General features: G+C 42.6%; 1 protein-coding gene across 1 annotated transcript; it reads right to left on the bottom strand.

Annotated features, from left to right (window-relative positions):
- Window positions 1-1,585: 1,585 nt before the first annotated feature.
- On the bottom strand, window positions 1,586-11,074 carry bhmt (betaine--homocysteine S-methyltransferase). The gene is given in 8 exon segments (NM_001011217.1): window positions 1,586-1,938; window positions 3,010-3,238; window positions 3,911-4,093; window positions 4,877-5,024; window positions 5,587-5,778; window positions 6,303-6,421; window positions 8,175-8,307; window positions 11,041-11,074. Coding segments are annotated over 8 exon segments (1,212 nt in total). The 5' UTR covers window positions 11,065-11,074; the 3' UTR covers window positions 1,586-1,754.
- Between the last annotated feature and the right edge of the window lie 22 nt (window positions 11,075-11,096).

Raw genomic sequence — 11,096 nt, 5'->3', positions numbered from 1 at the left:
AAGGGCAACTAAGCTGGTAAAGGGTATGGAAAGTTTCAGTTATGAAGAAAGACTGGCCAAGTTGGGTCTGTTTACACTGGAGAAGAGGCGCTTAAGAGGTGACATGATAACTATGTATAAATATATAAAGGGATCATATAATAACCTTTCTAATGTTTTATTTACCAGTAGGTCCTTCCAACGGACACGAGGGCACCCACTCCGTTTAGAAGAAGGGAGGTTCCATTTAAACATTCGGAAAGGATTTTTTACAGTGAGAGCTGTGAGGTTCTGGAATTCCCTCCCCGAATCAGTCGTGCTGGCTGATACATTATATAACTTTAAGAAGGGGCTGGATGGATTCTTAGCAAGTGAGGGAATACAGGGCTATGGGAGATAGCTCTTAGTACAAGCAGCGCCGGATTTAAAATCCGAGCGCCCGGAGGCCACCCAACGCAGCCGCCCCCCGCGCATGCGCAACTCGCCCAGAGCACGCATGCGCAACTCACCCCCCCCCAGCGCACGCATGCGCATTTTTGCGGGCGCCGATATGAACACATACGGAGCAGCGGGGAGAGGTCCCCGCTGCTCCGTATGGGAGCAGAACTTCGGTGCGGCGGGGCGGCATGCCGCCCCTAAATGTTTGCCGCCCTAGGCCCGGGCCTTTGTGGCCTCGCCACAAATCCGGGCCTGAGTACAAGTTGATCCAGGGACTGGTCCGATTGCCATCTTGGAGTCAGGAAGGAATTTTTTCCCCTCTGTGGCAAATTAGAGAGGCTTCAGATGGGGTGTTTTTGCCTTCCTCTGGATCAACTAGTAGTTAGGCAGGTTATATATAGGCATTATGGTTGAACTTGATGGACGTATGTCTTTTTTCAACCCAACTTACTATGTTAAATGACTGTTGACTTTTAAACCTGAGTGCGTTTGGAACATCATGTGCAAAACTGTGAGCATTTACATTTTTTAAAGATCAAGTAAACCAATATGTTAGCTGCCCTGTATATTTGCAAATTGGTGCCCAGTTCATCAGGCTACACTAGTGGGTTGGCACTGGGGGGGGGGGGGGGGGTGCCTATATATTTGACACACCTTGATTAATGCACACCTTGATTTTTCCCCAGGCAGGGACTATTTTTGGGTACTGGCCTGTGAAACTTTCTTCAGCAGTGCCCCACCACGGCTTTTCTTGACTTTATCAGGCGTCCTTCAACATAGCTGCTGAACGCTGGGGGGCAGTGCTTTATTCATCTAGATAGCAAGGGCTTTTTGCTGCATTCTGGAGCCCAAGGACCTGCACCCAGTCTGAACTGGGAGCCAAAATAGGCCCTGGAATCTAAAGTACACAAAGACCCAAACAGCCCCCACCAGCCCAATAAATAGTGACTGTCTATGGCATCTTACAGCAGCCCCTCTGGCATTTGCCAGAATCCACAGTTGGCCAGTCTGGGCCTGACCTGCACCCAGGGGTGCTTACAGTGGGGAAGGATGCAAAGTGTCTTGCATCTGTTTATTGTTTATTTTGTAAGTGGGCCTTTAAGTCTGTTGTTCACTTTTTAAATATTTTAAATAAAACCATTTCACTAACGCATCTTGTTTTACAAAAGTGACATTTATTTCTCACTTGCTCCATATATCCAGGAATTGTAAAGAGGTCTCATTATCTGCAAGAATATAGAAATCTCTGCCATTGGTACTTTTTAATGCATGCCATGTATATACATATGGTATGCATACAGTATAAAGGCATGGGAACCCTTTAGAATGACTGAAGTCTAATTGGATTTGATGCATTGCTTTGCAAATAGATCGATCAGTTGTTGTTCTGTTGTTGCCTCTTTCTGCTGCATCAGATCAGCATCTCCTTTGGTCACGCCCCATGCATCTGGCTTGGACATAGAAGGACAGCAAGGCCTACCCGAGGCTGGAGGTAGCTTCTCCCAGTAGTCCCGCCTAGCCCTGCAGGGATAGAAAGCAATGTGTTACAGGACCCGTCGGTGGACCTGTCAGACTTTCTTTAACTGAGGGGTAGCTAGAGATATTCATTTCCTATGCTTGTATGTGGTAAGGAACAGAGCACATGTGTAAGGCTGGCCAGTTCTCAACCAAATGACAGACATCTGCCTCTGTGTTGAGGTTCATATTACAGCATCTCTGATTGGAACATATTCATAACTGTGCAGATTCCAGTCAGATTTAGGGGTATATATATCATGCTGTGTAAAAAGTGGAGTAAAACATCACCAAGTAGCCAAGTTTATTATCTACAAGGACTCCAAGGTCCTTCTCCATTATGGATTTGCCTAGTGCAGTCCCATTAAGGGTATAAGTGGCTGCATAGTTTTACCAATTCAGCCAAACATTTCTTCCCTACATACTGTTACATTCAGAGCCTCCATCTTTTTACACCATCCACACCCACTGCGCTCTCTCGTCTTAAACCTTTCTATCTCGTTGCTCCTTACCTCTGGAACTCTATCCCTGAATCCCTCCGTAGGGAACACTCACCCACTCTCTTTAAGGAAAAGCTCAGCTGTTACCTTCTGGGGCACTAAAACATTATTTTGCCCAGTCCTGCGCTTAAGGGCAAATGCCCATACCTGGTGCACTCTTACCTTCCAGTTTGTGCCTGTATGTTACCCAACCACTTAGATTGTAAGCTCTACGGGGCAGGGACCTCCTTCCCACTGTGTCTCATACCACATGGCACTTATATATATATATATATATATTTACTGTATTTATTTATTATATCACTTGTCCCCCCTGTGTGTAATTTTGTATTCTGTAAGATTGTACAGCGCTGCGTACCCTTGTGGCGCTTTATAAATACAGTTATACATACATACATAACCTCAGCAAAGGCAAATAACTGCAGATGTTGCTATAGTCATCCTAAAGCTCCCACCACGACCCCCACTCTTTCTACCTACAGCTGGCTCTCTGTGGGCCCAATATATGGGGGACCCAAGGCAGATGAAACTATTTGCAACACTTATAAAAACAGTTTGTCCCCAGTGTGTACTGTACCTTGCTCTAACCCAGGGTTTTGTATGCATTTCTAAGCCGCTTCCCCAGCTTCCATGCTTCTCAGAACCTGGCGGTAGGAAACCTCTCTCTGGGGCCAGCTCTTCGGCTATTGCTCTGGTGTGGTAGGGCTCAAAGCCACAGCAGCCTCCAATGTAGCGCACTCCGAGGTTATAAGCCTCCCGAGCGTACTTGTGTATGTCCCACCTGGTGACAATTCTTGGTTCCAAAGCTGAAACAAATGACCCAGAGGAAAAGGAAAAACCATCAGATTAAGGTTTAGACTGGGATTCAAAATAGGCCCTGGCATTTCCAGTACACAGAGGCCCAAACAGCCCCCCCAGCCCAATAAATAGTGACTGTCTGTGGCATCTTACAGCAGCCCCTCTGGCATTTGCCAGAACCCACAGATTGTCAGTTTAGCCTAATCAGATTGTAAGATTTTTAGCAAACTCTTGGGAAATGCAACTTCTATTTTAAACACATTCATATTTAATATAATTTATTAAAGGATGTCTACTCCCTTTCTTTTTTTTGGATTTTTTTTCTTTTTTTAATTATGGAATTCACAAAAACCATTAGCAATCAATTAAAAGACTCTCAAGGTAGTATAGCTTACAGACATTCAGCATCATATAATATCTTGGTCATAGTAATTATTATGAGGATGACTTGAGTGTCTCTGTATCAATATAGGCCCTACTGCTGATCCAGATCCTTCTTTATCAGCAAAATGCCTACTTGATGGAGGCTGCAGTTTGTGCTTTTACTTATGACTGGTGTTGGCTGGACACAGTTTCCTCAGTGCTTAGCCATTCATGTCCCTCCTACAGGGCTTCTAATACATCTCCCAAAGAGGACAATATACTTTTCAGTTCCTATTATTAATGCAATTTGTACTCACCAAATGGAAACTCAGGCAGGTCAATAAAACCTTGCTTTCCGCAGTCTGGTGTGTGATAAGCTAATGGCTGGGTCATTAAATGGGCCTTCACCTTAGCAGCTACCAGGCCTTCCTTCATAAGCTTCACTGTGGCAACACAGGTCATTGGGTCAAAATGGCAGTTGACTCCCACCACAGAGGCACCTACAGCGCAGAGAAAGAACAGTAATATTGAGATTCCTAGGTGTGTCTTACGTAAAATGTAACACAGGCCGATCTGCTGTCCCATCAATAGATCATACTGACCCTATACTGGAGAAAAGCCATTTTCATGATACCCTTTCCACACCCACCTAAAGGCCATTTTGCTACCACCTTAGAATGCCTTTTTATAGACAAGTGATATGCAGTTTTCTATTTCATTTGTATGCCAGTTCTGGGTTTCCATTTGCTTCGTATATGTTTGCCTTTTTGGGTTTGGGCACTGAGTACCTTCATGGGCCTGGGTGCAAAATTTGCACTAGTCCGTCCCTCCTCTCAAGGCAACTTAGGCAAATCGCAGTGCCACGTATGCCATCTCACCGGTGATTTACATTCTAGCCAGTGGGATGGCATTGCGAGGAGATTAGTTGCCCGTGACAACAAAGATTTGTTGCGTGGTGACTAATCTCCCTGTGTGTCACTGCCCTAAAACATTTTAATTTTTTTGGTGTTACTGTTCCTTTAATACAGAAAAGCCACAGACTTTTTAATTAATATCATTCCATAGGATGGGGTTGTAGGATGCAAAAAAAAGTTGATCATTCATTAAATAAAGAGAGGGCACTTTAATAAGGTGGTGCAATGCTTACTGGTTCCATGAAGTAAAACGTAACCCTTGAGATGCCAGCCCCTAGCACCCCCATGAGAGTGCAGGAAGTATACATTCTCTGTATTTGGTGATGGGTTGTCTGACCTACTCAAAAAAGAGTTTATTAGGAGACATACCAGCTTTGGCCAACCTCACAGCACACTCTCCAGGTGTAACTCCATTCAAATCTCCCTGAGGACCAATGCAGAGCGTAGCAGCAACTGGTTTTCCAGACTCTTTCAGTACCTCAACGGCCCAAACAGCTTCTTCAACATGTTCAAAATACTGCATAGAAAAGATACATAAAGGTGAAACTAAAGTGTTTCTTCAAAACTAGTGGCACTGGAGGATTACATCCATACAAGCAGATAAATTGGTGTTATATTTTATATTTATATTGTTATATATTAGATTTTATAATATCTATATATAGTTATATATATATAGTTATATATATATATAGTTATATTTTATGTGTTATTATTTAGATTTAGATTTATATTTACATATAAGTAAATATATGAAGTATCATTCTGTAAGTTGTTCTCCTGCTTTTGCTAAACTACTGGGGCATGTGATTCTTTAGTGGTTTCCAACTTCTATATGCAACATAAGGGGCTAGGTGGCAGTAGGACAGAAGGATGAAACATACTAATAAAAAATATATTTTTATAAAAGTGATTCATTTAGGTGAAGGGGGGTTTTATGTGTGAGCTGTTTTATGCAGATTATATTTATTAAGACCTACATTGTTCGGGGGGGTATAGTTTTCCATTAAAGTTGTCTGTACAGTTCATCCCCCTACATAAATGATTACTGGTGTGTTGGATGTGTACCCAGTGAATACCTCAGCTATGAGGAAATCCACGTTTTTCTTAATGAAGACATCCAGTTGCTTCCTGAAGATGCCTTTCACCTCGACTTCACTTTTGCAGCTGAGGTACGATGGTGTCTGGCTCACCCCTCCTGCTACTAATGCATCACCCTCGTTGGCCACTTCTCGGGCTATGTCACAGGCAGCTTCATTTACTTTCTGGCCCTAAAATAAAAATAGAATACGTTCAGATATCACATGAGAATACTTACAGGTATAGGAACATGGAGGCAATCCTTTCTGTATAGAGTTCCTTTTCCCACTGACAAACTGGCATTCATCACTGCTCATTATGGCCCACACAGCATTTATTCTAGCACATAATATCCCAGAAGCATTTAACCAAGCTCATACTGGCTCAGTGGCATCCACACCACACATACTGACCCAATGAAATTCCCACCAGCAAATACTGGACCAATATCTTCGCCCCAATTTATACTATCCCAGTGGCATTCCATCCAGCACCAATTGGCTCAAAGATGGCTTAGTGCCATTTACCAAACCACAAACCAGGCAATTTGCACTGGGCTAAATAGTATCAACATAATATACTGGTGCAGTAACCCAAAACAACCAATAAGATGTTTGCATTTAAACAGGTGAACTGCAAATGCTTCCTGCTGATTGGTAGGGTTACTCACATAACCCCTCAGTCTTTCCATATCAGGAAATCTAAAGCGACTTACAGAGATTTTCTTAGCCACATAGTTGCCTCTGTTCTCCAGCTTGTCATCACTAGCATAGAAGGTAAATGTCTGCATGACATTGGCTCCAGCTCGCAGGAATTCTCGGTGAAGCTGCCGTACTGCGGAAAGGGAAATACTTATCAGCTGATTCACAAAGCGTTTTTCCACAATGTTTGTTATTGGGTGTTACAATAGGTTCTGTCATGGAATGGTATAAGCAGTCTGTTATCCTCTTCAGTTTTGGTCCAAAGATGCAAGAGAGCGAATGTTTTCTCTATGGCATTGTCAGGAAATTACTTACACAGATAAGGAAAAGGTGATGTACCGTGCTAGCCTGTCAAAATGTTACAGGGTAACCCTTTTGAAATAAAAAATAACAAAAGTGGTATAAAGGTGATACCATTATTGGCTAACTAAGATAATCATAGCAAGCTTTCACATTTTGGTTCCTTTTTCAAGCCGATTACACAGATAAGCTAACACCATGGTGAAGAATTTATAATAAAAGAGAATTAAAGACAAATAAAGACAGCAAAAGTCTGTGTACGTGCCAACAGGTACACTTGTCCTGTGGGCAATGACACATGGGACATTTTGTTGCCTGTATAGATGCAAAATTTGGGTTGTGGAGATTTAATTGACATAGGGCTGCTTTGCTTTAGTTGCTTTAGCTTTAGTTGACATTTTACCAAGCTAAAGACATGCTATTTTTAAAAAAAAAAAAAAATACAGCTACATTAAATTGGCATTTCACCTGTAATTGTCACTATGGCCCTGGGGCTCCAGCTGATCTGCACATTGCTGCCCAAAGTATGTGTGTTGCTTCCCTTGCCCGGCAGGCAGTGCTCACGCAGCTCATACACCTATGTTACTGCTCGCTCTTAGCTTGGCATTGGCTAAGAGCCTTAGGGTAGTGCATTTTCAGTAGGTGTCTGCTGGGGGGCAGCATACTAGATTCACAAAACACAGCTGCTAGGCTCATTTGAAAGGGGTTGTCATATTTCAACATGACCTTTATAAAAAATATGTTGTGTATAAATGAAATGTTAAGCCATCTCAGTGAAAAGTGGCATGGGCAAGCCTTGATTTTTACTCTCTGCCACTGGAAATGTCCCTGGATTTCTCAATCCAACCAACTGCACAAAAGTGATCAGTGATCCTATGGGCAGAAACCAGTTCTCAGTTCTGCTTTCACTTTCTGATCTATAATCTAACAGATAGTTTATATCAAGGGCTGCCAGCTCTGCCATCTTTTTTCTCTGGGCAGGGGGCAGGGTTATGATGTGGCAATCAACCATTGGTGACTCAGTTAATTTGGAAAACCTGGCAGACAGTTTTAACCCTTCTGAAAACCGGGCTGTCCGGGCCAAAGCCGGACAGGTGTCAACCCTATTTATATCACATTAAGTGGCCTATCCCATGATCTTATCCTGTATTTCATAAGTCTATATAAAAACCTATACCCTGTGTCACTGTCCACACTGGTTGCAGTAAGTACAGTATATAAAATATACCCATATTCATTTTCAGGGTTATTTCTGATCTACTGCATATTGCAAAATAAAAATGCACACTTGGTAACATACTAGAATGTAGGTCTTTATAAACTCTAGTTAAAAATATCTCAGACTGTTTGTAAACAACTGAGCTTCTGACATTTAATCTTTATGGCATTGACAGCAACACTGTCCATAAGCTAACATCTAATTTTAGTACTCCCAAACCATGGAAAGTGCAGTAACACATACACAATTGCTGTTTATACTGCCTGTCTTTACCTTTAATAACTGGATATGTTCTTATTAATATTGCAATTCACAATTTGATGTCAAATTCTGAAGCCTTGATATGTTCTTTGGGTACTGGAAATACCTGCTTCTGGGTGTTCCACTGCAGCTTCTGGCGTCCAAGGTCCGGCTTTGACATAGCCTCGTTTTTCTAAAGCAAACACAAATCCGCCGTCTCCGATGACAACCTCACCGGCATCTAGGCGCTCTAGAAGGCCCTGAAAAAAACAGGATGGGATCTGGGTGTTATATAAAAACAAGGGAGGTGGAGGGAAAATTGGTCCATATGGCTATGGGGAAATGTGCCTAGGTTGCAGCCATATTGATGAAACCACTAATAAAATGTTTTCACTTGGACATACACTGGATGGTCCTTCCATTAAACCTGAGTAGTGAGGAGCAGAAGTTTTCAGCAGCCATGGATTTGCTGCAAAGTTCTGCATTTTACCCATCAGCTAATGTTTTTGGCAAAATGTGGCAAAAAAACAGGATTCCAAGTAATATGTTTTTTTAATGTGTATTTTTATTGTATTCTCAATTTTTTGATTCTTAAGTAGACTGGCCAGTCACTAATGAATTATATGTGTTTATGATATGAAGTAAAGGATATCTGAATTCCACATTGACTTGTTTTTACATATACTGTTCCCTAGCAGGAACTTTTATTTCCTGGCAATTTAAAGAAAGGAAACCCCCTGCGTGTTTATTTAGTGCAAGTACAAAAGTAACGTTTCGGGGCACGCCCTTCATCAGACCAGGACCCAATGATTGTGTTTTGCACAAAAAAGTTGCACAAAAAAACACACATTGAGTTGAGTGTATTTTGCACAAAAAACTTTTGCCACAAAAAAATACTGTGACTTTAACGCATTCACTCATCATGCCACCTGAGTTCTGATACAAGAAAGTCTTTAGCTAAATTATCTGCACAGGTGCAGTACATTGATAGGTCAGACTAAAGCCATAACCAGCGGGGGCGGGGGGGGCAAAGCCAGATAGGGCCGGGTAAATACCTGTGATACGGGTACCAGATCACTTGAAAATTCAAGGACACGTCTTGAAAATCTGGCAAGAAGGGCTGCATGGTTGCAATTTAAGTACTGCAGCCCTGCAACATGCATTTATTAGATCGCTAAATTGGTTCAATTTCCCAAGTTACGTTACTGAAGTGTGATGTAATCGCCCCACCCCCTGACATCATCCCTCTGCCATGTGATGTCATTTACTCTTCCCCCTGAATTCACTGGCCAAACCCTAGATGATGTGTCCGTATACAGTAACGTAACTAGTGTCTGGTGACTCCCACCTTTGTACCCCCCCTTCAACCTCATTGCCAAGTTTCTTTGCAGCATTGCTGCTGTGAAACTCTAATTGGACCCCATGGGGGGAGGGGGGAGCGCAGGTTGCACCTCCTATCCCCACCCCAGTATGTAAACAACTCATCTTAGAACCAGGCTAACTGAAAGTGGAAAGTACTGGATATCCAGTAAAATAGATCCTCATGCAGTGTGCCTAGTGATGTCATCACTTAAATTCAGTGGTGGAGGGCCCAGACCACAGGGTCTGCTGTACTGTAGCCCCCCTCCCCAGCCCTTCTCCTAACTTTACATATAATGAAATGGCCCAGGGCCAGGTGGTTGCGACTCAAGAAGGCAGAGAGTGGGGCAGGGTAAGAGGGACTGATTGCTGCTAAATTGTGTTTAGTGATGTCACTTATGTCAGATGACCCAATGAAACTTGTGCGTTATAAGGAAGAATATACTACCTACTTTAAAATATAAGGATATTTAAAACTAACAATAAAGAGATTCTGTCATGATTTTAATGGTGTACATTTTATTCCTAAATTACACTGTTTACAATAATAATTCACTCTACCATTTATAATTTTATTCTTGAATCAAGACATGTATTTTTTACCTGTAATATTGGTGTGTAGGCGCCATCTCAGTGCATTGTGCCTCAGTCTGAGCTTTCAGAAGGAGCCAGCGCTACACATTAGAACTGCTTTCAGCTAACCTATTGTTTCTCCTACTCCCATGTAACTGGAGGAGTCCCAAGCTGGACTTGGATTTCTTACTATTAAGTGCTATTCTGATACCTACTGGGAGCTGCTATCTTTCTCCCTTCCCATTGTTCTGCTGATCGGCTGCGGGGGGGTGATATCACTCCAACTTGCAGCGCAGCAGTAAAGTGTGACTGAAGTTTATCAGAGCACAGGTCACATAGTTGTGGCACTCTGGGAAATGATGAATATGGCTAGCCCCATGTGAAATTTCAATTTCACAGATTTCAGTGCTGGATTCTGCTAGAGAAGCTCTATTAACTGATGCTTTAAAAAAAACAAGTTTTTCCATGGCTATTCCTTTAACAGAAATGAATATAATCTCCCTCAGAGGATAGTTTTAGGCTGAGAATAAAAGCCAATGCACTGAGATATAAAGACGTTGCACGGGGCACTCTTGTGGTGACAGATGGACCATTACAGAGGGTCCATATTGGTAACCGCAGACCTCTAGCCACCTGCCTCTGAAGCTGACTCTTTGCCAAAGACATAAAGGAGCAAAGTTCTATTAACCCCATAGCAACCAGTCAGAGAGCAATGTGAGTCCATTTATTTTTATATGTATTTATACATGTTTGCATGCAGAATCGTAAATGCATGTTCAGGGTCTGTGGGTGAATAGACCAAATAGCACCTGCTGGTTGGTTGCTATGGGTTACTAGACCTGCTGCAATCTTTGTGTATTTCATTACATTATCCCCCCATTGGCTCCCCACAGAACCTTTGCCTCCTAGTAAAGCCATATAGTCCTTAATTACCAGGCAGTACCCCTGGGTGTAGGTTTCACTAGTCATGCCCTTAATGTGTGTGTGCCAACCTGATCCCTAGCCATATGTGTGGCACTGACTGGCCAAGCAGCAGGTACAGAGCTCTCACAGTCACTTACTTTCTTTGCTCCAGTCGGTGCCATCTCTGCGAAGTTTGCCCAGACTGACTGGCATC

The sequence above is a fragment of the Xenopus tropicalis genome, chromosome 1 (genome assembly GCF_000004195.4).
Source record: "Xenopus tropicalis strain Nigerian chromosome 1, UCB_Xtro_10.0, whole genome shotgun sequence".
In the NCBI taxonomy this organism is placed as follows: Eukaryota; Metazoa; Chordata; class Amphibia; order Anura; family Pipidae; genus Xenopus; species Xenopus tropicalis.
The sequence above is the reverse complement of the archived record's forward strand: the minus strand, read 5'-3'. Positions and strand labels throughout refer to the sequence as shown.